The sequence below is a fragment of the Corylus avellana genome, chromosome 3, assembly GCF_965113065.1.
Source record: "Corylus avellana chromosome 3, dhCorAvel1.hap1.2, whole genome shotgun sequence".
Taxonomy (NCBI): Eukaryota; Viridiplantae; Streptophyta; class Magnoliopsida; order Fagales; family Betulaceae; genus Corylus; species Corylus avellana.
The window spans coordinates 2,099,522-2,126,989 of record NC_142492.1 but is presented as its reverse complement, the minus strand read 5'-3'; the positions used below and the strand labels follow the sequence as shown (position 1 = coordinate 2,126,989).

General features: G+C 35.4%; 4 protein-coding genes across 5 annotated transcripts; 2 read left to right on the top strand and 2 right to left on the bottom strand.

Annotated features, from left to right (window-relative positions):
- PYRB (PYRIMIDINE B) lies at positions 1–4,307 on the top strand. Of its 2 annotated transcripts, none has more exons than XM_059586860.2 (6): positions 1–156; positions 1,525–2,113; positions 2,198–2,337; positions 3,210–3,383; positions 3,566–3,802; positions 3,887–4,307. In XM_059586860.2, the coding sequence occupies exons 2-6, from the start codon at positions 1,570–1,572 to the stop codon at positions 3,992–3,994; spliced, it is 1,203 nt and encodes a 400-aa protein (XP_059442843.1). In that variant the 5' UTR covers positions 1–156; positions 1,525–1,569; the 3' UTR covers positions 3,995–4,307. The 2 variants fall into 2 exon arrangements, with proteins under 2 accessions (XP_059442843.1, XP_059442842.1); XM_059586859.2 differs by having other exon boundaries at positions 2–156; positions 1,515–2,113.
- A 575-nt stretch (positions 4,308–4,882) lies between these two features.
- On the bottom strand, positions 4,883–8,463 carry CNX5 (co-factor for nitrate, reductase and xanthine dehydrogenase 5). The gene is made up of 7 exons (XM_059586353.2): positions 7,759–8,463; positions 7,575–7,653; positions 7,454–7,492; positions 7,223–7,331; positions 6,642–6,760; positions 5,584–5,700; positions 4,883–5,397 (listed from the first exon to the last, which is right to left on the bottom strand). Exons 1-7 carry the CDS (start codon positions 8,316–8,318, stop codon positions 5,005–5,007), a joined length of 1,416 nt encoding a protein of 471 aa, XP_059442336.2. The 5' UTR covers positions 8,319–8,463; the 3' UTR covers positions 4,883–5,004.
- A 1,882-nt stretch (positions 8,464–10,345) lies between these two features.
- On the top strand, positions 10,346–10,974 carry LOC132174710 (uncharacterized). Its single transcript, XM_059586354.2, has 2 exons — positions 10,346–10,464; positions 10,570–10,974. The coding sequence occupies exons 1-2, from the start codon at positions 10,372–10,374 to the stop codon at positions 10,870–10,872; spliced, it is 396 nt and encodes a 131-aa protein (XP_059442337.1). The 5' UTR covers positions 10,346–10,371; the 3' UTR covers positions 10,873–10,974.
- A 2,381-nt stretch (positions 10,975–13,355) lies between these two features.
- LOC132174570 (endoglucanase 11-like) lies at positions 13,356–16,506 on the bottom strand. Its single transcript, XM_059586206.2, has 5 exons — positions 16,270–16,506; positions 15,940–16,152; positions 15,389–15,589; positions 14,968–15,222; positions 13,356–14,018 (listed from the first exon to the last, which is right to left on the bottom strand). The coding sequence occupies exons 1-5, from the start codon at positions 16,504–16,506 to the stop codon at positions 13,356–13,358; spliced, it is 1,569 nt and encodes a 522-aa protein (XP_059442189.2).
- Between the last annotated feature and the right edge of the window lie 10,962 nt (positions 16,507–27,468).

The following is a 27,468-nucleotide window of genomic DNA, read 5'->3' as shown; positions in this document are numbered from 1 at the left end:
AATTTTTTTTTTTTTTTTTATCTTTTTCTTTCTAATTTTATTTATTGCATTAGCATTTCACTCAAAACCCTATCTTTTCTCGGAGCTCTATATTTTCTCGGCAAACAAGTCTTCCCAGGTCTCACCGTCGTCGTCGTCGTCTTGCCTCCTTTTCCTGTACGTGCAATTCAAACTTAATTCACTCTTGACTTATATTTGACTGTTCTGTCGGGTTTCGTTTTCCTAGTTTATTAATTCATTTTTTTATCATCCGTAATAAAATATTGTATTAATTTTCATTTTCTATTTCCTAACACCCCGTTTGGTGGCTGAGAAAATCATAGAAAATTATGTTTTTCACCTTTCGGGGCCGAGATAAAGATACTCTCAGTTGCTCGAGAAAAATAATAATAAGAAAAAGAATCCGGAGCATTAGATTGAATTTTTTTTCCTGTATTTATTGAGAAAGAGATTTTTTTTTTCACCAACCAATATGAAATTAAGTTTTTAGAAGTTGTAGTTGTAAATGTTGACGTTGTGACTTGAATTGTGTGGGCCAGCTGTTTTTCCTTGTAAAAGATTTTTTATATTTAGTATCATTGTTCTCACCCAGTTCTTCTTTTGATTGAATGCTCAAGGTAAGTTGTTAATGTGCTGTAGTATACTGCATGGGTGGTGAAGTTTCTTGTAAAAGATGTGTGTTTCTCTTTGCTTTTTTGTCTTTTTTTTTTATTATTTTTATTTTTTTGGCGGCTTTTTGCTTATGCCTTTATTTGGGTTCTCTGTTTCAGAGGAAAGTGATATGAACTTTGAACTTTAGTTTTATTACTAAGACTTTAAACTAGTCAGAACAAACAGTTTTTGCCATTGTTTCACTTTTCTTGTTCAATCTTACGAAAGTTGATTGGTTCTGATGTGACCTAGATGTAATCATAGACAAGTGATGCTGAGCTTAAGAATCTGTTGGATATCCTTTATGATTTCTATGTGCTTTGTTCTGGCAGATGATTTCATGCTAATTAGGGCTGCATCGTTTTGTTAAAAAAAAAAATATTTTCTATTTCGTTTGGGATCTTTTCCCAGTTTTAAATGCTCTGACTTAAAGTTGATCTCTCCATTTGGGTGCCAAGAAATGAGGAAAGAGCAGGAAACAAAATTCTGAGCCTTATCTTTTTGGTGTAAAGCTTCTTTTCATGGTTTTCCCCCATTGGGTCGTTGGCATTGAAAATTTTAAGATGCTTAATTTTGGTCTCATTGCTTTCCCTATGTTTTCATACCAACTAGCCGATGTAAAGTGTCTACTGGACAAAAGTCAATTTCTATAAGTTGGATTCTGCTTTTTCTTATTCAATATTAAGATTATATGTGAAAGACAGGGTATTGATTATGTACTTATTTAATGAATGTGTTGTCATTGCAAATACCTGATTAGCAATGTACCATCTAACCAGCGTATCTATTTAATCAATGTTATGCCTTTTTTAATTTTTTTTTTCTCTGTTCTAATTTATTTTATTGTTGTTTGCATCTTCGAGGATTCCAAAGCGCTTGGCACAACTTGATCCCATCATACCAATTCTGTAAAGTGCAATGGCTGTTTCATCTTCACTTTTTACATCTTCGTTACAGGGGAGTATGGTTACTCCCAAAACATTAAAATGCTGCACAGAGTTTAAGTGCAGTCCTTCAAATCTTTCCTTCCAACAATCAAGACACACTAAGTCAATGCACCTGACACATTTGGGGCTATTACCCAGCAGGAAATTATCAATATGGGAAACTGACGGATTCTCATCAAAGGACAGAATCCAGTGCCGTGCATTTGAAGTTGAAAAGGCACCTTCATTTTCAGTAGGGAAAAAGTTTCAACTTGATGATATAATTGAGGCTCAGCAATTTGATAGGGATACTCTCAGTGCTATATTTGAAGTTGCGCATGAGATGGAGAAGATTGAAAAGAATTCTACTGGGAGCCAAATTCTTAAGGGTTATCTTATGGCTACTCTGTTTTATGAGCCTTCCACTAGAACTAGGCTTTCATTTGAGTCTGCCATGAAAAGGTTAGGTGGGGAAGTTTTGACAACAGAAAACGCACGGGAGTTTTCATCCGCAGCTAAAGGAGAAACACTTGAAGGTAAAAGAATTTTTTGTCTGCTTAATCAGGTTCCTAGTAGTAGGTTACTGCAATTTGATAGTGATTCAGGAGCTTGATTTGCAGATACTATAAGAACTGTTGAGGGTTACTCGGATATAATTGTTATGCGGCACTTTGAAAGTGGTGCTGCCAGAAGAGCGGCAGCCACGGCTAGCATTCCTGTTATTAATGCTGGGGATGGTCCTGGGCAGCATCCTTCACAGGTATGCACAAAGCTCTTAATTAAGATATTGAACTTTTTGTTTGACAGTCTGTAACAATCCCTTAGGACAAGCCTATAGCTGGATCATGTTTGGAGAAAATAAATGTCTAGGGCGTAAGGATGGAGCTGGAAAAAAAATGTAGCCTTCATTGAGAGTTTGTCTGTTCAATGAGCACTGTCCAGTATGCTACTTAGTATCTCCTGCAATAGAGGGGCGTATTAATTTGTTTTTGTCCAGAAACTAGTTATACAACACAGGATATCACTATGAAGAAGTGTCATAATTCACAAAGTGATTAATTATAAAAGCAAACTTTCATATTTGCAATATCTGTGAGTCATACATAAGGAGCCATTCCAATGCAGATACAAGCATGAAAAGAAACATGGAAATGGTTGACCAGATCAATGCACATCTATCTGTTTCAACTGAGTTGTACAAGATTCATACCATATGGACAGTTGAAAACTCAAGTTCTTCACTTAAGGATGAACAGCTTGGTTGTCTGATATGAAAACAAGCTAATTTATCTTATGAACTGCTTGTTAGTGTATTATTTATTTTGTCCTCTCTCAATCTATGATGTGGATCTTAAGCAGCATCTGATCACATCTTATATTCAAGGCCTGCTGCAAAACATGGGTTGGGGTGTTCATCTACAAGCATCTTCATACACCATTTTAGTATCCATGTTGTTCTGTCATGTTGTGAATCTTGATTGGTTATTTTCTCCATGCTAATCTGGAAGGGGGCTGGTGTTCTGAATCTGCGTTTGATAATTATTGATGATTTTCTCAAATTTTAATTGCTGGTAGTAAGTTTGACAAAAAGTTTAGTTCAAAGATCTGTTCCTGCTTTTGTATACTATTCAGGCTCTCTTGGATGTCTATACGATTGAAAGAGAGGTAGGAAAACTAGATGGCATCAAAGTTGGGCTTGTGGGTGATCTTGCCAATGGAAGGACTGTCCGCTCGCTTGCTTACTTGCTAACCAAGTACCAAGATGTGAAGATTTACTTTGTCTCTCCCGATATGGTAAAAATGAAGGTAAGTATCGAACCAATTGTAACTTGAATTCACCTATTGGTCTTCTGTGTTCATAATATGAACTTAAATGAATGTTAATTAGTGAAAAAAAGTCTCACTACAGTTTCAAGTTTTGTTGATTTGGGCAAAATTAGAGAAAATTTGGGGCTTTGGTCTCTCAATATTTACGTTTCATTTTACAGGATGATATAAAAGACTATTTGACATCTAAGGGAGTGGAATGGGAAGAAAGTGCTGATTTAAAGGAAGTGGCTTCTAACTGTGATGTAGTGTATCAAACTCGTATTCAGAAAGAAAGGTTTGGAGAGAGAATTGACATTTATGAAGCAGCGCGAGGCAAGTACATTGTGGATCAGGATGTCTTGGATGTTATGCAGAAGCATGCTGTGGTCATGCACCCTCTCCCCAGGCTTGATGAGGTAAGCATGTTCTTTATCAGCTTTGAACATTTAAGTTCTGGTGGATTTACTGCTTTATGTATTTGTTTCCATGAACTTGTGCAGATTACTGTGGATGTTGATAGGGATCCAAGGGCTGCTTATTTTAGACAAGCAAAGAATGGTCTCTATATTCGGATGGCTCTTTTGAAACTCTTACTTGTTGGGTGGTGAAGACTAAATATGCCTTCATCTTCATACTCAAATTTTGATATAAAAGCTTGTTTTGCTTAACAAGTTATGATAATTGAAACTGCGAGTTTGAATGATGTTCGAGATCTGAATGTATTAAGGTTTTAATATTATTAGGTTTTGAGGATATTACTTCCATAGACATCCATATGTGCGTCGACAACATAGGCATCCATATGTTGTCCCAGTCACATAGCTTCACTCACCAGTACATTGCTGCTAAGCTATAGGTTAATGCTTTTGGGATGTTTCTCAGACGATCTGGATGAACGATGCAGGGACATTTTTATTTTTATTTTTATTTTCATATGCTTATCTCCAGAATAGGGGTGGCTATTAATTGAGATGATTATTCGTAGTTGAATTATGTCAAAACATGAATAAATTAATTCTAACCTAACTCATTTAATTTAATAAGTCAAAACTTTTTAACTTTAATTCGCTAATTTCATATTAATTTTTGGTTGTAAAAAGATTGTCAGTTTTAATTGTTGTGTTGGATTTTGGGGTATCAAAACATTGGTATGAAACTCTATACGTCAATCATTAAATGAGTTAAATCTTTCAACCCTAAGTCACTGAATTCTTATTGAGTTTGCAAGCTGGGTATAAAATTTCCAACGCTCCTCTCGAGAAGAGAAAGAAAAAAGATGGAAATTCCAAATGACTAGTTTCGTTGCCATTGTCTCATTTTAATTTTATGTACCTAACGTCTCAAACAGTTTAAAAGGAAATCGGCTGCACTGGAAATAGCCACATTGAAGGGAGACTTCCAGGTGTTTTGACAAAGTAAATAAATAGAAACCTTTGGGGGTAGTCTTACGATTGAGTGGCTTAGTCTAGGAACCTTTTTGTTTGTTTATGTGAAACTGAAAGTAACCAATAAATATATAGAAACCTTGGCCCAAAAACAAAAACATGTATGCAGAAACTAAAACCTGAAGAAAAGTTTACAGCAATGAAGCTCAAACGTCCCACAATAAACACGAATGCTAATAGGTGGGGAAGTTGGGATCGACATCCTGGGCCCAGGACTCCAAACCCCCAACAATATCCCTAGCTGAAGTGAAACCCATCTTGTGCAGAGACTGAACAGCCCTCTGAGAATCATTACCCCTTCTACAAATTACATATAATCGAGCACTTAAATCAGAACCCGCACCCTTCCGCTCTTCCTCTTCCTTTAAAGCTGAAGAAATTTCAGGCAACTGAGCCTCCAAACTTGGGAGAGGGATGTTCAAGGACTTGGGAAGAGAAACAATCTTAAAGTGGTGTGCTGGCCGGACATCCACCAATACATGTGCCTCCCCATTAGCAACCCTATCATGGTAGGCTTTACTGCTTATTCTGGAATCTGCCTGGAGCAGGTTTAACTTCAAAGGTGACTGCATCAAGTTTCAAATATCACTTCTTTTGTCAAATGAGAGAGAGAGAGAGAGAGCTGAATTTAACTGCAAACACAGTTAGCAGGGTATCCACATTTTGGGCAATGATAAACTTTGGTTCAGTAAAGCTCCATAAAGTTCAAATTTGCGGTTGAAAATGGAAGACAAGAGACAAAATGTAACTACCGGAGACAGTGGAGACTGAGTAAACTTCTCATAATCAAACTCTCGAAATTGCTGCTGGGTGAATGTCGATTTTTCTCCACAAACTTCACACTCTGATGATCTTCCCCTAATCTTTACCTGCAATTTAAGTCAGCTATGAATACAAATATATAAAGCATCAGAGCTTAAAGCATAAACACAATCTGTCCAATATCAATTAACATGCACACAAAGAACCACAAACTAAGTTAATTAACTATTAGGGATTACTTCATGATAAGTACAAAATGAACCCACTTAAAAGGGGAAACCTAGATCAACTGCCATCGTATAAAAGTAACTCTCGCTTTAGCGATTCTAAAGAAATGCCTTCATAATATCATAACTCTTGTTGAGCAACATCCGATTATGATATCCAGAAAACGCTCTAGTGTGCCAGCCTGCCAGGTTGCAAATGCCTGCCACTGCTAAACTCTAACATAAACAGTTGAGAAAATAACAGAACATCATATCAAGATGCATTGCACAACCCCAAAACAGAAAGGGAAAAAGAAAAAAATTGTAAATGTGCACTTTCTTAACAAGTCAATGTCATCCATGCAAAAGGTGGTCTAACTGCGAAAGATAGAAATTATGGTAAACTTTACAGTAACGAGATAGTAATATTATGGGGCAGTGGGGCCTGGAAATAGAGGTAGTGGAGCAGGAATCCGCGCAAACAGAACTACCTCCAACTTGATTTTGCCTTCTGTTGAATGAAGTCAATAAACAAGCCCTAACCTTTGATTCAAGTGTTTAATACATGTTTAGTTAGGTCTACAATTTTATATTGCTTTCCATCAATTAAAATCACTTTCAGGTGAATACTTTTTCCATCTATGTTAATATAAGATTCAGTCTCAGCTATCCCCATATTAACAAATGCTAGAACTTTAGTCTATCTTCTATGATCTTCAAAAGATTGTCTTAATTAAGAACACTGCATCCTGTAACACAAGATTTAGACTTCTACCTGACCCCCACCCAAATGAATTTCAATACTGGAAGGAACTTTTAAAGGTGCAGAGCATGAAACATACAATACGTATTCGTGCTGCTAATGCGTCAAATAGAAGCATCCGTCCTGAGAGTGGTTCACCAACCACACTAGCTATTTTAATAGCCTCAAGAGCTTGGAGACAGCCAATGATACCAGGAACTGAAAATAAGAAATGAATTTAAGCAACAGGGAGCAGTTCAAATACCCAGAAATAAAAAATAATAAACAAAAAGACTGGACTAGAATTAAGCATCAAATGAAGAGCATTGAGACTCTTAATGCTACAATAGTTTCTCTTATGTTAAAAAATTCGCGCATTACTGCACATTCCAAAGTTCAATTCTTTATATGCCTTTTTCCTGTTCCTGTATTTTTCAATTCTTTCCCCACTACTATCCTGGTTACAGCAATGCCCTATGTGAAGGAATCAACCTGCTAAATCTAATTTCAATTCTTATGTGCATCAAAGAAAAGTTTACACTGCAACTCTTTCTGCATTCAGGACAGGGCACATAAAAAATATAGTTCCACTACAAACACAAATTTTGATTATATTGTAAATACATTGCAGACTAGTATTATGAAAGTTGCTTGGTCGAATACAACAAACCATTGACTTACCTACTCCTAGGACACCACTGTCAGCACATCTTTGACATGCTGTTGTAGGAGGTGGAGTTGGAAATAGGCATCGATAGCATGGACCACCATTGTAATTGTAAACTGTGAGCTATACAATGAAGTTTAACGGTTATGATTCATGCCCAGAATTTAAATCTACAACACAACCCAGTATAGAACTCTATGACTTATTTTAGAGAGATTTTTTTTTTTTTTTGCTGCACAGTATACCTGCCCTTCTAATCCCAGAGCAGCACCAGATACAAGAGGCTGCAAGCATAAATAACGAAGCAATTAATACACAAAGAACAAGCCTATCAGTTAATAGAGAAGTCGAGCATAATTGATTTACCTTCCCTAACACCACACAGCAATCACTGATCATGTAACGGCTAGGAGCATTGTCGGTGGCGTCCACTATTACATCGTATCTTTGCAAAAATTGCCAGTCACGGAAACCATAACATTTCAAACAGTAATTGAACAAGAGAAAAAGAAACATTGTGTATATGATTTGCGATTACGATGAAGGATACTTGCTGAAAATTTCCAAGGCATTGGAAGTGCGTAAAGCTTCTTGATGCTCCACAATTTGAACGGTGGAGTTGACGGAGCGACAAGCGGCGGCGGCGGATTTGACTTTGGGCCGGCCGATGAAGGCTTCGGTGTGGATAATCTGGCGGTGCATGTTGTTCAGCTCAACGACGTCGTGGTCCACGATGCCCAAGCGGCCAACGCCGCAGGCAGCGAGGTACAGCAGAGCCGGAGAGCCCAGGCCTCCAGCTCCGACGACCAGAACCGAGGAGTTTAGGAGGTTCGACTGTGCTTGGACCCCGAAAGATGGGAGCAAGAGGTGCCGGCTGTACCGGTGGATCATTTCCGGGGTGAGATTGTGATCGTGATGGTCGCTGAGGAGGGAATCGACGGCGGTAGAGATCACAGGGGAAGAGCCGTTAGGGACGACGCCGTTTTGGAGGGTTGCGTGGTGGAGCTCGGCTTTGAGAGCTGAAATTCGGCTGTCTATGTCGGCTTTTGCGGCTCTGAGAGAGTCGAGCTCGTGGAGGATCCGAGAGGCGTCTCGGCCGTTAGATTCCATTGGGTTGGATCCGATGGGTAGCTCAGCTGTGAGTGGAAGTTGAAGCAAGAGCTAATGGGAAGAATCAGAAAAACCCTAATAATTAAAGAGACTCAGACTGAGCGCCACGTCAGAGTTGGACCATCAACAGTTCCTCTCCAAAAATTCTCTCAACCAGTAAATTTGCTATATGTAGTTTTCAAGTGCTAAACTACATGTACATAGCAAATTCATAAAATTGAATTGAAAATTCCTTCCACCCATGCAATTTGAGTTAAAGAAACAACCGCTTGAAAAATACGCAAAGTAAAGAACGGGACCAAAGAGCACCAAAAAAGCTTCGATTGGTGTCATCAAGCTTTAGAGGTGGTGGGAGAAAAGAAAGATGTGGTCGGAAGGGAATAGTGACGATGATTGTGAAGGAAATAACCGAGTGTGCGAAAGGAATTTTAGAGGTTAACGGAGGAGGAGTTAAAGGATTAACAAGAAAGAAATTTCCTCCAAATTATTGTGTGTTCTTTTGCGTATTTAAGAATTAAGAAATACTTTTCTTTTTTTTTTTTCAATAATTATATTAAAAAACTATGTGTCTCACATGCTAATTAAAAAATATTATATATTTTTTTACATAATAAAGAATACATGGTAGTTTTATAAATTAGATTAATATTAATTCATCCGCCCAATTTGAAGAAAATTTATATCTCCTTGAGCATGAGACATCAATCTCAGGACAATGAATTTAAGAGTCAATACAGAGAATCTAGCTATTGAAAATTTATAAGATGGTCGCTTGCTTAAAATTTAAGAGTAATACTATATATTATGTTAATATTTTACTTATGGTCTATTTGGAATTGTGTTTGAGAAGTTTAAAAGTGCTTTTAACACTCAAAAAGCTTGTTTAAAGAAAAAAAAATTTTGTTTGGTAAAAAAATTAAAAGCACTTTTAAGGGCCAAAAAAACCTAAAAATTGTCCAAACGCACTTTTGGCAAAAGCTTTATTTTAAAGTTTTTAAGTTAAAAAGAGCTTTTAAGTCAAAAAGAGCTTTTGAGCAAAAGTTTCATTTTTAAGTTTTTGCCAATAGTATTTTTTTTTTGTCATTTTTAGGCTTTTTGAATTCTTAAAAGCACTTTTAATTTTTTTACCAAACGAGTATTTTTTTTCTTTAAACAGACTTTGTTAGTGTTAAAAATCACTTTTACACCCCTCAAACGCAATCCTAAATAGACCCTTAAGAGTTCTAAACAGGCTCAAATTAATGTTGTAGAGTGTAGTAGCTTTTCGATAAACTCTTGTTAAAAAATAATAATGATAATAATAATAATTCAAGAACTACTATACCATGGCACATCAACATAATAAAATATGTGGTATATACCATTTTCTCAAAATTTAATCTCATTTTCCTATGCCTAGTCTTTGGACTTAGGTATTGTTATAATTTTTTTATTCTGGCCCCCAGTATACTTGAAATGGTCTCCTTCTTTTTCCGAAGGACACAACTTTGACTCATGCTGCAATAATTTTTACAGGTATCAACTGGTCCTGTAATTTTATTGGTACACTGTTACACTCTTGTAGCTCTTCAAAATTTTCAAGAGACTCTCAAAAAAAATTAAAAAAGGAAAAAGAAAAAGGTAGATATATAATATTGACTCATGCGAGCAATTTTTTTTTTTTTTTTTTTTAAAAAAATGGCACACCGCGTGCTGTTTTGTTTTACCCTATAATATTGCATGCCTATATTGTAACCACTAAGGGTAAAACAAAACAGTGGCACGCTGCGTGCAAAAAAATTTTTTAAAAGAAAAAAAAAAAAAAATTTTGCACTAGAGTGCCACGCACGCCGCGTGCTCCGAATTAGTGCTCACTAAAAGGATAACCTAGAACCCTTGCATGCCTATAATTAAATGGCAAATCTATGCAGAGCCACGTACGATCCAAGTGAAATCCTAGTCATAAGACACGTGTACAACTCCATCATCACTCTGCCATCACTCTGCCATCAATGTTATTATAGGCAACTCTCTGCAATTCTCCGAGTCTCTTATTCACCTCTTGGTGTCCAATATGGGTGGCCGTCTCTTCCCCCTCAGCATCTCCTTCCGACCATCTCCGACCAAGCACTTCAAAGCAGCATCTGCGGCATACAACTCCGTCAAGGTATATATAATATATGTAATAAAAAAAGATTTGTTTTGGTCTAGGAATGACGTCAGACATGATCATAATTCTGAGGTGCATGTGTATTGGTGTGATGTTTTTCAGAGTTACAGCCAAGCAAGCAAGGAAAACGGCCATGGGCGTGAATTTATAGAAGAAAGAGCGCCTTCGACGGCTGAAGAGTTTAAAAATATCGCCGAGGAGAAGATCCGGGAAGCCCAGCAGGGTGTGGCGAGTCAGACAGCTGAAAAGGTATTTGATGGCACGGAGGCGGCTACTCTAGGTGACGCGGATGATCTTCAATCTGTCAACCGCAGGTACGAGGAGCATGAAGAAGGAGCTGATTACCGCAGGAGATCTGGGGACCAGTCTGATGGAGTTAAAGCATTTTCGAACAAAGCCGAGTAATACTAATTATTAAGGTTATGTTTGAGAATCAGTTACGTACGTTGTTCATTTTCTCTTTTCCCTTGCTGAAAATAGTGAAATGTGTGATTCTTCTTCCTTTCATCCAATTTCTTCGCATTTCTGGTTTGGATGAAAGACACGAAACTCTTTGAAAGGAAAAAAAGACATCATTAGAGTTAGATATATCTCCGTTACAGCCTATCATATATATTATCCTCCTTCCTCTCTGTTATTTGCAACTGATCATCAGGATTTGCCGTATGGGATTTTGGATCTTGATGAGTTCTTTGGTTGAAATTTGTGTGGGTTTGAATTTTTCAAATTTGTTGAAACATCTGACATGAGGAATATTGAACCTCAACCCACTTTCAAATTTCAAATTTGTAGGAACAAAAAAGAAATATAATTAGCATCTAAACATAAAGCACCATTAATTTCTCACGAATTCAACGTGGCTAGTACGGTGAATTGGATACAGAGAGATACTAGTACACACTCTCAAAGTAGACGCTCTTCTTTCTCGGATAAGTGGAAATCACTATTAAATTCTCAATTGAATTATTAGCGAAGTTTCCCGAAACGAATAATCTCAATTTTAAATGGAACAAAGAATATCTATTTAGGAGGGTAATATTGTCTTTTTGGAGGGTAAATTTTTTGGACAAGTTTATTATCCTGAAATTTAAATTGCACTAAATAGATACTTTCTATTTCATTTAAAATGGCCAAGATCTTTTTTCCTCTCTAAAGTAAAAGTTATCTTAATTTTAAGAGGACATTACTCCACACTAAAATAAAGATTATTAATTTTTTTTACTTGAATAAGAATTTAGTTACATGGAATGATCATTTTCATTCATGATCTGAATGGAAGAATGAGTGAACAATCTTAAAAATGAAAAAGGGTTTGGGCTCCCTAATAATAGACCAAAAATAAACTAAAACAGTACAAAAATTATTACAATTGATAGAAAATGAGTCAAATACAAATAATAGAAAATGAGTCAAACAAGGGATATGGTCGATCTTCTCAATGGGCCGTACAAGACGGTTACTGACGTAAAATATGCATAGGTCGTACAAGACGGTTACTGAAGCAAAATATGCATAGGTTAAGGCAAATTTATCTTAACCTTTACTTGTAAACAACGACAACCACCAAAAAGAGGCTGAAGCGATAGAAATACAGTTAAAGACTTAAAGTCTGAATTTGAGACTATAAAAGAGAGATACACCAACACAACTCTAGTTACAAAAGTCTCTACTAAAAGACGAAACTAATGAAAAGACGCTAGCCAACTCCGCTAATATATATATATATATTTGTTATTTTTTAAGTTTTTATGTTGGCTTCATAATATCCTCGCTGCACGTCATTATTAGGGACTGCAATGTCACGTTTTATTCACGCTAGCATTCTAATGAAATTACGTACTCTGTTCTTACTTTTTCAGCATTGAATTGTCGACACAAAAGTTTGCTTGGAGAATTAAACTCTCCTTCCAAAAATATGCAAGAAAACTGTGGGTGTGTGCACGCGCTGCCAATCGCGTAAACCTGGCAAAGTAAAAAGAGCATTAAATTCAGGCTCACTTTCATGCGGCTAATTTGCGGCCATTGACACCGGAATTTTGAACAAGAGACCGTGGATTTTGTGTTCTTCAGGTTTGGCTTTTAGCATGAAGCACCCGTAATTAGAGGAAGCTATTAATTCTAGAATCATGGAGAAAAAAGATAATCCAAAATGTCCGTGAATGTCACAACTCCCCAAATCTTTTACAAGTGTCCTGCAAAATACCACTAGCTTTTGTCTTGGGTAGGTGTTGATCAATTTGACATGTCTTTCCACTCACAAGAATACACGTTTTAGGATTTGATGTTTTTTGTTTTTCCTCCCTACACTTTTGAGAAATTATCTTTAAAAATCAAGTGCGGTTTGTTAATTTTTTTTTTTTTTAAAAAAAAAACAATGTACGTAATACACAAGACAATATATCAAAACACTTTTTAAATAAAAATAAATAAAAATATCCCTCAAAACACATTAACAAACAGAGTATGGCTATCAATTTTTGAATGACTCGAATTTAACACGAACCAAACATAAAATTAACAGATTAGAGATGAGATATTTGACATGTTTAATTAAATGATTGAAGTTAAAATTGACCTATATATAGTCTTATATTAATGCCTTGACAAGGCATGAACTCAACATACAAAATCAACGGGTTAAGGTGTAGGGTACTTGTGATCCGTTTAATTAAATGAGTTGAATTATAGTTAATTTATATAGTTTTATATTCATGCTTGGATACGACCTGAACCTCTGACATGCAAACACAAAATGTCACCTCTAAAATAGTGCCATACCGTTTCTTTTCTGTATATTCTTTTGCATATATATATAATGGGTATACAATATTGGGTTAGTGCACAGATTCAATCACCAAAACTTCCTAATTTCTCTATACTTAATCCTTTTAGGCAGAAGCAATTGAAGGTGGATTAACAGAGAGATGATCAGCTTGTAATCCATGCAATTTAGCAAAAACTCCGACCAGTGTAGCCGTATTATACGTGCATGCCTCAGTTTGCATGTAATTCGACCTCTCATCCCTAAACTGATCCTTCCTATCTGGCCCACCAACGAGGGCCCCAACCAGGACATGTGGGTTCCGACCTCCTCGTCCGTACCAATTATCGTACCCCTGTGTGCACCCAATGAAACCCTTGTTCTCTTTGTATGATTCAGTGGATGCTCCCCTATGGTGCACTCTATGTGGGTAATTGGAACCGAACCCAACTAAGTAACTCACGGCCATTGGATTAGATCCCAAGATGTAATCGACCTGTGATTTTGCAAAGGAGAGGATTTCTCGTGGGCCCACCACTCCTTTAGGGCAACTGAGCTTCTGATTTGAGGCTTGGAGATGATCGGAGTAGAGCGTGAGAAGAAACGCCGCGTTTGAGACGTATTGCATGTTGTTCCATTGGCGGGTGTACAGTAGGCCTCCTGGGGTGCGCTCCACGTTAGTCCCGTTGTTTTTGTCGAGGCAAGCGCATAGGTAGTGCTCGGCCTTTGAGCGGTACTGTTCCAGTATGTGCTTGTGTACGTGTTCCTTGTGCTTTTCTTCCATCAGCAACTTGAAAAAGTAAAGAGAAGTGGTATTAAGATTAAATTACAAGTAAAAATCCAAGATTTCCTGATTTTGCGCATTTATATGTAGTAATCTCGGATGGGTTCATTTCCAAAAACACTATTATGGTACCGATGATAATGATATATGATTGAAAGTACATGGGGTATGGTTCTGTCTATAATTACCACTAATTAGGGCTGTCACCAATAAAGAATGATATCTGTGTATCAATCTAAGCTTGAAGAAAAAAAAAAAAAAATCGGATTTGGCCTTTCGGCTGGCTTAATTGATAGCCTTGATTTTAGTGGAAAGCCAAACTCAACATAGCCACAAAGGGTAATCATTATAAGCTTTCACAATAATAGACCTTAATTGATGCGTTCGATCTGTAGTTTTTTTACGGTACTGGAAGTTTATGTTCGGGTCGAGATCTAATTTTAATTGAAACTGAATTTGTAAGAATTAGGATATTTTTTTGTGTCCTGTCATAGAATATATATCCCAATGACAACAATCCAATTCCAAAATCTGACCTAAATAAAGTCAATGAAGTTAATGTTATAACAATCAAAGTTGTGTGGTTCTTACACAAATTTCGTGTTACGGTTTCATAGACTTTTTAATTGTTCATAATAGCAATTTAACCATTTTATGTTCTGGTAGGACTGGGTCAAGATATAACTCAAGTTGAACTTGAAATAGTGCATGCAGTTCCTATCGTCTAGGCTCCTCATATGCGGCTCTCAACGAGTAAAGACTAATATAGTCACACCCAAGTAGAATAGCCACAAATGGTCTCTACGCTTACCACTTTTGCTAAAAAAAAAAAAAAAAAAACCCATTTCATTTCTTTTGACTCTTGCCTAGCTAGGCTCAAAACATTGGATTGGTGGTGTAGTCTGTGTCAAAAATTGTCTATGAGAGAGAGAGAGAGAGAGAGAGAGGGGTTTACCTTTGAAGCTAGGATTTGAACACCGACATACTTGACATCCCAGCTAAACTCAGTCATGGCCCAAGTAATCCCACCAAAAAGATTTGCCTTCTCCAACATGTACCTCAAATAATCCTCCTTGTCAGTTGCCTTGTATAGCCACAAAGCTGCCCACAACAACTCATCCATGTATCCACTCACAGAAGAATAGTACCCTTTTGCCACCCCAATACTTTCATCATATTTTCCCCTATACTTGTCACCAAACTCAAACAACTGCAAATCAAACCCATCTATTATAACCCTAATTAATTTTTAAAAACAAAAGATTAGTTAAACGCTTCCTCTATCATTAATTTCACTAATTAAATACTTCAATTTTGGTGAACAGTATACCCACCACATATATTCTTATATAACAAACCCAATTAAACTAGCTTACCTGCTGTGCATGGTGTAATAGTAGGTGAGAGTAATGTGGATTTGTTCTCCTAAACACAATTGAAGCCGCAGCCATTGCCGCTGCCGTCTCACCCGCAACATCCGACCCGGGATTGTTGGCATCAACCTTGTAAGCTTGTCGTGACGTTGTCATGTCCTCCGGCCGCTGCCAACAGTAGTGGTCGGTGTCCCCTTCACCCACCTAAAATTCTTTATATGTTAATAACCTATGTAATAACATTTGATAAAATTAAAAAATAAAAAATAAAAAAAATAGACAGATAATCAGGTTGAATAGTTGAACAATAAAAAAAAAAAGCATCACGCTGCAGCGAGTGAGACACGCGCCAATCACGGTGCTAAAAATGGGTCCGCGCGGAGACTGACTGACTGACTGCTCTGACATTCAAAATCTATTTTCCGGTGAGTGTGGAGGTAATAGCCCACTCGCGACAGAGACGCGTGGATTGAGATGTTCTTTTTATTTTTTATTTTTGTAAACGGATTGAGATGTTCTGAATTTGTGAGAAGTTTTTGAAATTTGAAAATTACCTCTGCCCATAACACATTCGGGTGAGTATGGGCTTTGATGAAATAATCCGTCCCCCACTTGATTGCCTCCAGAGCGTGATGATACTCGCCGGCACCGGCAATTTGTTCTCCATATTCAATGACACCCCACGATAGCATTGTTACAGTGAAAGCCATTGGTAGACCAAATTTCACATTATCGCCGGCATCATAGTATCCTCCCACCAAGTCTACCTGAAAAAACAAAAAAAACCAAAAAAGTCACCGGCCGGCCGATTGCAGCATGCAATAGATGAATGTGTATAAATATATGTTGAGTTTGGCAATTGGGGTATGGGAAATGAACGTAACTCCTTGTTCCAGACCGTCGGTGAGGCCGGAATGGTGGCGCCACTTGACTCTCTGGTTGTGGGGTAACCGGCCGGAACGCTGGGATTCGAAGTAGAGGAGACTCTTGGAAAGAGCTTCGCCGTAGTCGAAAGACCGACAGCCCAAGGGAAGGATGTGTAAGACAATGGAGATTAGACAAAAATAACGTTGAAGAAATCTGGAATGTTTTTGAACATTGCCTAGTTTCCTGTCCTCCATTACTCTGCCTAGCTAGCGATCTCTCTGTCTCTCCCTCTCTGTGTATATTTATATATACGGGCTTAATTGGAATGTGAGAGAGTATTACCCTGACACCTGGCCTGGTGATCAGATGAGCTCGAGCTCATGTGTTGTCTTCATTTGATAGGCCGGAATTTCCTTGGTTTGCAACAAATGAATAGAATAGACCAAATGTTGGAGTTCAGTGTAGTAGACCTATCTAATCACTACGCTTTTCAACGGTACTATTGGAATAGGTCAGACTAGCTTTACCGAATTTGTTAGTCAAAATGTAACATATATATTTGCCTTATTTGGGGAGCGTGACAAACACTTGGAATAATTGGTTCTAAAATTATTAACCTTTTTGTTACTTCAATGCGTGAATTAATTAACTTTTTAATCCAATGCACAAAAACATGGTATATATATGGAAATAAATTGAGCGCTTTAATTGTTATTTCAACTTGGATCATTTCATTTAAGGAGATGAACTTTTTAATGGTTCAGATTTATTTTTGTAGATTTAATAGTATATATATTATTGTCACATAGTAAATATATATGTTAGCATGTTATTTATAAACAAGGTAATACCATGTAAATCGATAGAGTAAAACAAAATTCATATCATAAAGTAGGAAGCATTATATATATTCGTTTGGCATATTTTTGTGGCAGTTAGGCTGGGTTGGGAGAATGATAGAGTGCGATGGAATAATATGATTTCAATGGCACAATATATAACGACTTATCGTACAAGAGCAGTTGGATAATTTCCAATTTTAGTTTAAACGTTCTATTTTGAAACAATGATAAATTCTACCCAAGTGATTTCATATAAACAAAAGCTTTTAGATTGAAAAAGGAGTAGATTTTAAAGGATTAATGGTGACTTTTGGCAAGTTATAACGGCTTTAATTTAATTTTGGCCAATGAAAAGTCTAAAAGTTAACCAACTCAGAAGCCACTATACGTACGTCCCTTGCCAAAAGTCTAAAAGTTATTGTTTATATAAAATCTCTTTGTCAGAACGAATCAATTTTTTCAAAATAAAATAAAATATTTGAAATTTGAAATTGGAAATACTCCATCTGCTTATAAATTGTGGAGATTGAAGGTCCAAATAACAAATTAGTAAAAGGGTTTCTACGTACTGATCTCATCAGATATTCCAAAAAACAACATAATTAATTCATTTGGTCATCATTATATTCTTCAGAAACCCATGGAAGAACATGGTGTAAGCACAGTTGTAAAGATGATACTAGTGTTGATGAATTTGGTCATGATGCTTGCTATTCAAGCTAATGGGCCATGGCCATCCCCCTTCCTTTACACTGCCCTCTGGCTTTGAATCGCCCCCCTTTATTAGATAGTAAACCTGCATCCTTCATTAGATATTGCGCTAAATTATGTGGGAAAGCCTGCGGCAATCTTATTTATGAAGAGCACGAATTTGTTCCTGTTGAATTCATGAAATGTGCATTTCATTGCATGGAAGATGTTGCCACCTTCAAATTTCCATGAGAACCAATTTTTCAGTTTGGAGGAAATTTATGTTCTTAATATTTTTTTAGAAATTTAAACCTATTGAATGACACTTGTCATTTATTATAATAAGTTGAAGGAAATTTTCTCCATACCTGTTTGGAGAAAATTTATATCCTTTATCAATATCTGCTCTTAATTCTCTCCCTCGATCTCCTTCTCAGCTCTTCATGCTAGCTATATATGTAGTGGATATTTCTTTCATTACAATATTACAGATCGACTACTAGAGTTATTTGTAAATTGTAGGACATGGGTCATATTCTTATTTTCTTTATAAAATAAAATCTTTATTTTATGTTCAAGAGGTCTTCATTTTATTATATATATATATATATATATATATATATATATATGTAACTTATGTTCACTCATAAAATTTTCCCATTCTGCAAAGATTTTTATTTTTTATTCTTTTGTATATTTTAAATTATATATATATATATATATATATTTTGTATTCTTGGTAGAATTATAATTTTTTATTAAGAGTTGGAGGTCTAAAGTAAATGGTTTACTTATAGTCATTAATTGTGGGTGTAAAAGAGATTCTTCTATATCTGATTGTGTTGGGAAATTTGGTCCTTCTTTGCATGGATATTGATAAGCGAAGGAAAAAGAAAAAATTCTTGCACATTTTCTTCAGAGTAATGTTTTCTAATGGAGAGGAACATTTCGTGGGCCAAATTCACATATCTAATAGTGTGTATTTATATATATGTTATCAAGAAATGATATAAACTACACTGCTATATATCCCACCTTCATTCTATTGAATTAATGTGTCAATGTCTATCGGCTTTTAAATTTTTGGGGTAATTATTTTTTTCTCTCATCAATTGCAACATATTGTCATTTTGCCCCCATGAACTAACAACCCTACTACCCGACCCTATCAAACTACCATTTTGTGTCAAAAATCTTCATTACGTCAGTCAAAAGCGTTAACTTAGAAGGTCAACCAGTCATGTGCGCCCCACATGCCATATTAAAATTTTCTATCTCACATTTTCCTTCCATCAACTACAACGCATTGTCATTTCAAGATGGCAAGTGGGGCGCACGTGATGGGTTGACCGTCTGAGTTAACGCCTTCGATAGACAGAATGAAGGTTTTGGGCATAAAATAGTAATTTGATAGGGTCAGATAGTATAGTTGTCAGTTCATGGGGACAAAGTGACAATGCGTTGTACTTATGGAAGGAAAAAGTAATTACCCCTAAATTTTTTTTATTTCTTTTTTAAACAAGGGCTTATCCAAAAGATGATGTGAAAATAACTTATTATGATGAAGGTAAGATGAGAGTGCCCGCCAGAGACGGATGCAGGGGGTGGCTTGTAGGGGCCATGGCCACCCCCAATTCTCAAAACTTTTTAATTTTAATTTTATTTTTAGTTTTAAGTTAAAAGTTATATATATAGTGACAAATATATATTAATTGGGGCTACAAATTTTAGTTTGGCCATTATGGACTCAACCCTTTTATGATCTATTATAATTAAATACCCAAATTTCATTTAAAAACTCATAAAAAGACTCAATCTTAGACATTTAGCAACACATCAATTTATTAAAATTCCATACGTTGTTATTTGCATATTGAGATAGGATAATTGCATGGTTCTTTTTCCCTTTTTTTTTTTTTGTTTAATTCTTTGTTTCTGACATAAAAAGCTTAATAGCCTTGAGGAATTCTATTGATATTGAAGTGTTAATGAATAATACATGCTGAAATTTTGGAGTGTCTAATAAACATATCATATTGAGGTAAATGTGAAATATATTATCATATGGGTTTCAAGGCACCAAAACAACCAAAATAAAAGAACTTAAATAAACCAAAAAAAATTAAACGGGGTCCTAAGTTAATTGATTGCATACTACAATATATCTAATTGTTATTTAATAACTATAATAGTTTTTAGTCCCTAATAAACAATAACAAAAAATAAATTAAAAAGATAAAATTTGAGAAAAGAAAATTAAGACAACCGAGAAACACCAAAAAATTGAGAAAAAAATAATACACAAAGAAGAGAAGCTTCAATATTATTGCAAGACTCTAGGTTATTAAATTATTCTCTTAATGTTTTTGCCCGCTCAATAAGAATTTCTGCTTCCCTACCTGGTGCCCGCTAACCGCTATCTGTATATGCAGATATAGATATATAATAATTTTAGTGTATGCGGATGCAGTTATATATATAAACAAATTCACCAACTATACTTGGTAATTTGTATGTTTGTATTTTCTTTGTTATTTTTAAGCTGGAATGTTGAATCAAGATATGGGTTTTTATCTAAAACACTAATTTTCAAAACCATTTAAAATAGGCCCAAATAACAACTCAAAGAAGGTCTAAAAAGATTAAAATAGGCATATTCCATGATATGCAAATTAATAGTGGTTAGTAATTACATGATGCGGATACGGATACGGTTACCTAAAAATGCTCACCTCGTAATGCGGATGCATCCACATGTACAAACATGTTGCTATATCGTTTAAAGTTTTAAATAACGTAGTATCATACATACCATTAGATGCAATAAAATAAGATTTTGACCATGAAATGATAGTCTCATTTCACCTATTACCTGAAATTTTATATATATATATATATATATATATATATATATATATATATATATATAGTTTGCATGGTTGCATAGATCAATTGTAACTAGCCTAGCTAGCTAGATGTAAGATATTCTATTTATTAATAAGATCATGATCTTCTAGATTTCTTTGGTATCTGTAGTATAGAATTTTTATAATCATAATTATTACTTTTCAATAAAATGATCTAGATATTATACTATTTTTAAATCTCAACTCTACTATAGATTTTTAACTTAATTAAGTCTTAAATCACAACCTATAATGTGAACATTGAATGGAGTAACGCTAAGTCTCATTCTTCTAACCATCTCCTAACTATCTTCTTCTTCTTTTTTTTTTTTTTTTTTTAATAGATTCAAATCCACCAATGAATGAGGCCTAGCATTTCTCCATTCAATGGCACAATTTCTTCATATGGAATGTGAAGTGGAGGTCACTAGTTCGAATCTTTCTCCTCTTATACTTACAGACATGTAAAAAAAAAAAAAAATGCTCTACTTTTATAAATTGTTTGCTCCACCATATATATTAATATATATATATAAAGATTGCAAGAAAAAAAACTGAAGTAGGAAATTACGTAATAAAACCAAGACATCTCATATATATATATATATATATATATATATATATGTATAACCCTCTACTTCAAACGAGATGCAAATTTTTTTTTTTTTCTTCTATTCAAATAAGGAAAGGCAAGTTACAATGGGTCAAACAACCACAAAGAGGTGGGCACCCCAACAACAAAACCCAATTAGAAAAAGAATGGTTTCATTCATGATCCAAAATGAATTATAAACAAGTCAGGCCTTTGTAAGGGCTGCACAAGGCGGTGATAAGGGGCAAAAGGACTCAGTAAAGAGTCCCAAGCGGCGAAGGCAACATCATTTGTTAAGAGGTTGTTGCAGGAAAGGTACTGCAGAAAATCGGATGGTAGCCGTTGAAGGACGAACACCGACAACAAAAGTTTCCTCCACAAGAGCAAACCACATCGATCGGGAAAACTATAACCCACAGAAAACAGAAAATACAGAAAAAGAACATGAGAAAATTAAAGTCGAGCCTTTCTCTCTCTACAAAAATCAACTATTGATGCAAATTAAATTTGTTCTCATAGGTTTGTGAAATAGTACTCTATGCATTCTTCCATGCAAGCAGCTGCACAGTCCAAATAATTAACGAGATGAAGTCGTCACATTTTCTAGCGCAATTCTTATATAAATCAAATTGGGCCGACGACAGGCCATTATGAGCCTGCTCAATCATAATCAGCACCACGATCATCTTCACAAGTACTGTGCTTATTTCCATTGTTTTACTCCCAACCCTTTTGTCTTTTTTGGAAGTTATTCAATGGTACATACTGAGTCATTGAATCATTTCCAAGTTTAAATGTTTTATTTTTAAAAATGATAATTTCTCACCAAGTCATTTCATATATATATATATATAGACAAATGCTTTCAATATTTGGAAAAAAAAAAAAAAAAAGAGTAGTTTTTTAATGAATTAATGGTGACTTTTGGCACCAATGAAATGGCTACAACTTACATTAATGACTCATTTCCAACGACTTTTAATTTTCACAAGAAAAACCAAAAGATAATTAACCAATTCAAAACCCATTATACCTTGCCAAAAGTCACCACCAATTAATATTCTTTAAAGAACTCTTTGTTCACACTAAAAGCTTATTTATTTGTTTTATATAAAACATATATTAATTTTATATATCTTAATTGTAAGAAGAATTAATCGATCAATTAGTTTCAAAATAAAATAAACTTCCAAATAACACCGTATATATAAAATTAATTGGGAAAAAAGCAAGCTATGGAAGAACAATATGCACTTGTAAAGATGATAATAGTGTTGATCAATTTGATGATGGTAGATATTAATATTATTGTAGCTCATGCTAATGGCCCTCCCCCTTCCTCTACACTTGCCTTTGTCTCCCCCCATTTAGATGGTAAACCTGCATTCTTCATTAAATATTGCGCTAATATTTGTGCGGAAGCCTGCAGCCGTGATCAAGAGCCTGTGAGAATAAATAAAGTGAACGGCTATAAAGAGATCAGATTTGTTCCTGTTAAATTCATGAAATGTGCATTTGATTGCATGGGAGAATGCGTAAACTGGTTCAAATCTACAGGACAGCCAGGTTCAAATTAATACCAAAATTCTTGAAATGATCGACGTTTTCTCTTCATACATTTAGAATATAATTATGGAGATACATAATGGATCTCCCCATTTCTGTTGTCTGCAACATGAAGAGCATACCTTAGCTTAGCTTCTATGGGACGGGCTGATAAACAAGGGGCACCTTCTATTATTGCGGTTATATTTAACTGTAATAGATTTGTAAGGAACAATTATGTGAATTGGTGGTATTTTTTATATCTATATTTTGCTATTAAAAAACAATTATATGGATTGGTAGTAGATTTGTAAGGAACAATGTTACAAATGGCCATGGTATGGTTGCGGTTATATATGTTTTTTAGCAATTAATTATTTATTTCGTATTACTTTTTTATGTCTATATAAGATTATGATATCTTTTAATTTATTATCAGGTGGCATGAGAGTGTGCCACTAATTTTGTAAATTGGTGGGGCTTAAAAATGTGCCAATAAGTTATAAATCTTGGCACATTATTATATGCTAGGACTTCTTGGCATGTCTCATGTGCACGATATAATGTTTTGGTCCTTCTGGGCACTCTACTACAGATATTTACTAACTAACCTGAAATATATACTTCCTGACATTTAATCACACTTCCAGGCATTTAATTAGTGCCAGGACCGTTCTTTTGTAGTGAAAACCAGCTTCCAATCAAATATTTATTTTGCATTTTTTTTGTTTTGTTAATCCATTGTAGGAGTTTTTTACAAATTTGAAAAGCCATTTTAGATAGAAGTAACATTTGGTTCTTCTATTGTAATTGCTCTTATAAATATCTTACAAATTAAGCTAACGTAGCAAAGTCTAATAGCCATTAATTGGATATTGCTTTTAGCAATGTATGATCCAAGATTTAGTACTCTACTAAGAAATATTTTTAGAATGTTTGTGTGGTATGTAGCTAGTTAGGATTACTCTATTCTCACCACAAAAAAAAAAAAAAAACAAAAAGACAAAAAGTGTAATACTAAAAACCATATTTAATTAAAAGAAGTGACATTTTTTTTTTTTTTTTTTTTTGTAATTTGAGAATTTATACACTTTTTGAAATTGTAGTGGATCCACAAACTCTTCTCTCATTGGCCCTTTTTATCGCACACATATTGAACTCTTTAAATAAAATTTAAATTTGAAATAAAAAATTTAATATATATATATATATATATATATATATCAAGCTCAAAGCACCCAACAACATTCTTAATTAACATAGTCTAAGACTTTTAATAAATAAAATATAATTCATCACGCCATGGACATGGTGAAATCTTTTCCAAAGATTGTTAAACGTTTTTAGTTAAATACTATTTATCTCACTTTTTCATTTTTCAAATACTCTCTTATTTTTTGCATCATATCAATCACTTTTTATTATTATTCAAATAAAAAAAAATACTACAAAACAATTTTTTTTTTTTTTTAACATTTTTTCATACTAAACATTTTTATTTGTTCACTTTTGAAAAAAAAAAAACCCTTTAACAAACACACCCAGAAGCTCCTTATTTCACTCCAATCATGAGGAATGTTCCTTTTTGGTCTCGAGCTTATAAAAAGTGATGACATCATCTTTATTCAGGTTCTTCTAGTGAGCAAAGCCGCTCCAATTATGGGTGAGATGAGATTTGAGATTAGAAACTTCTACAAAAAACAACTTTCCAAGGTTTTTTTTTTTTTTTTTTTTTTTTGGAAGAATAAGAAATATCATTAAAACCAGAGCTTAAATCAGAGCAACACCTCAAAACAGTCCCTTACAAAGGCTAAAAACTAGCCAAAAAACAAGTAAAAACAACCTCCTCAATCAACGAAAGTGAGGAAAGACAACCAAAACAAGAAAAAACAGCCTACATGCCATCATTCACAAGCATATCAGTATGCAAATTCCACAAAGAGCATAAAGCAAGATTTTCTTTAGTTCTAAGAAACCCTCATTTCCTAGCCATTCTAGTTCTTACTTCCCACAAGATTTTTTTTTTTTTTTTAGAATTTGCTCTTCAGTGCGTGGAGTACCATCATGTCTAAGCTCATTTCTGGTGTGCCAAAGATCGTACACAGCAAACCCAAGAACCAAACGACATAACAAACAATGAAGGAATTTATTCCCTCAATTATTACAGTCTAGATGCATAAGATCATCCCAGATCATAGGAGGCTACTCAACCCTACATCGAAGCATGCAGAAGATTCAGATTCTATAACTAAAACTGCATTAAAAAAAAAAAGATGATCCGAGTCTTCAATTGGCTATGGCAGAAACTGCATTGCACCTCACCCTTATAGCCCCATTTAAGCAATCGTAAGAAGCCTATCCTTCATAACAAGCCACATGACAAAAGCTTGCTTAGGAATGGCAAGAGGAAACCAAACCATCTTCCACCAAAGAGACTTCTCCCTCTTCTCTATAAGAACATCCCAAGTATTTGAGCTGACATAAAAACCCTTTTTTAGAAGCAGTCCAAACTGGTTTATCACAAATCCCCAATCCTACTTCGGGAAGTCTAACTTGTATCTCAATAAGAGCTTTAGACCTAGTTGGTCTCCAAAGCCAATCCCCATTACAAATAACATAAGAAAGCCTTGCTTCAATATTACTATGAGCATCATAAACAGCCCTGAAGCCATAATGCTCAATCAAGATCCCTACTGCATGCCACCAATCCAACCACAAATGGATATTTTCTCCACTCCTAACTTCAAACTTCAAGAAACGTTTGGCAATATCCTTCAGCTTCAAAATTTTTCTCCAACTCCAAGAACAATTATGAGGAATGTCTACACTCCAAAAGCTCTTTCTTTTCAAGAGGTTTTCTTTCACCCAAGCTACCCAAATAGATCCAGATCTAGCAAAAATGCTCTAAATATGCTTAAGCATAGAGGATTGGTTCTAAACTTCTAGCCTCTTCAACTCCAAACCTCCCTCCTTCTTAGGAAAGCAAATATCAGAGCAAGCAACATTTGCCTTTGCTACACCTTCCCCTTTCCCATTCCAAAGAAAACGATTAAACTTTTGTTCAATAGCTTTAAGAATCTTCTTAGGGAGAAAGAAGATTCATATCTAATAAACTTGTAAACTGTAAAGGATAGAGGATAATAACTGAAGCCTACCTGCATATGAAAGATTCTTGGACAGCCAAGAGTCTATACGACCACTAATTCTATCTAGCAAAGCCCTATAGTCTGCTGAAGAAAACCTAGAAGAAATGAGAGGAACACCAAAATATCTCACAGGGAGGTGACCTTCCTTCATCATTAGCTAATTTAACAAAACATGTTTCACTCTATCTGAAATTTCAGAATAAAAAAAATGAGCTCTTTGAAGGATTGGCTTTCAAACTAGACAAATTCTCAAATTCAAGAAGAGTAGCCTTAATAACAGTAATAGAACTCAAGCTTGCTTCAGAGAAAATCAAAAGATCATCAGCAAAACATAAGTGAGTAAGCTTCAATCTCACACACTTAGAATGAAATTTGAAACCAGAATAAGTACCAGTATGATCAGCCATGATTCTAGAAAAAACTTTCAAGGTTTTCTTTCTTCCGTGTCATACAAAGTAACATAACTTTTGTCCCTCCACCTTCAATATTAATAAAAGGAAAACCAAAATCAGGGGAAAAGAACATGTGGTTCGATATATATATATATATATATATATATAAAATTTATATTGGGTGTCACTTTTTGACAACTCCTTATGAAACAGTTCATTTTGAGATATAAAATCCCTAAACATGAATTTTCCATGATCTTCACATGATCCACTTGCAGCCATGCTTAAATTCACCTTTCAACACGTCTAAATTGTCTTCTTTCTGCAAGTCTGAGACAAAATCAAAAGAGTCAAAAGCAAATCCAATGGAGAATTGCTACACTTACAAAGACTTTTTACAAACAAAGCGTTACAAACTGACGTGGCAAGAAAAAAGACAAAAATAAAATAAAATTGGGACCAGCTGCCCGTGAGAGACCAGGCTAGGTCGCTGGCAGACCCACTCCAGGGTCTAGCCGCGACCCGTCGTGCGCCGTGGGTTGAGAATGTTACTACTTTGCTTTCTGTGATCAAAAGCTGTTTGGTTGTTGAGAATGTTAAACAGGAAGACAAAAACTACTCACATTTCTCTATCCGAACCCAAAATACCACAATTCAAACTGTAAGCAACACATTAACAACCTTTTCATTAGTTAAAACTTTTTCAGTCACCGCAACAACCATGGACTTTCCAAGAACCAACCGAGCAGGATGAATTTTCCTCAGGGAAGAATATGGTAAAAACAGAATTCGGTTCTATGCAGAGCTATTCCCCTGAGTTTTCAACCATACAGACCAACACTCAGGCAAACTCAGACACTCAACAGAAGGTCTGATGATGGATACAATTGGAGAAAATATGGTCAAAAACAAGCAAAAGGAAGCGAAAATCCAATAAAGGAAGCTATTCCCCTGAGTTTGCACGCCTGGATCCAGACCCAGGCGGCCCCGCTGGGTCTCGGCCAAACCCAGCGTGGGTCACCAGACCCACACCTGGGTGACCCACGGCTGGGTCTGGCCACGACGCTATCTACCGTTCCATCGACGAATCCAACGTCGACGAG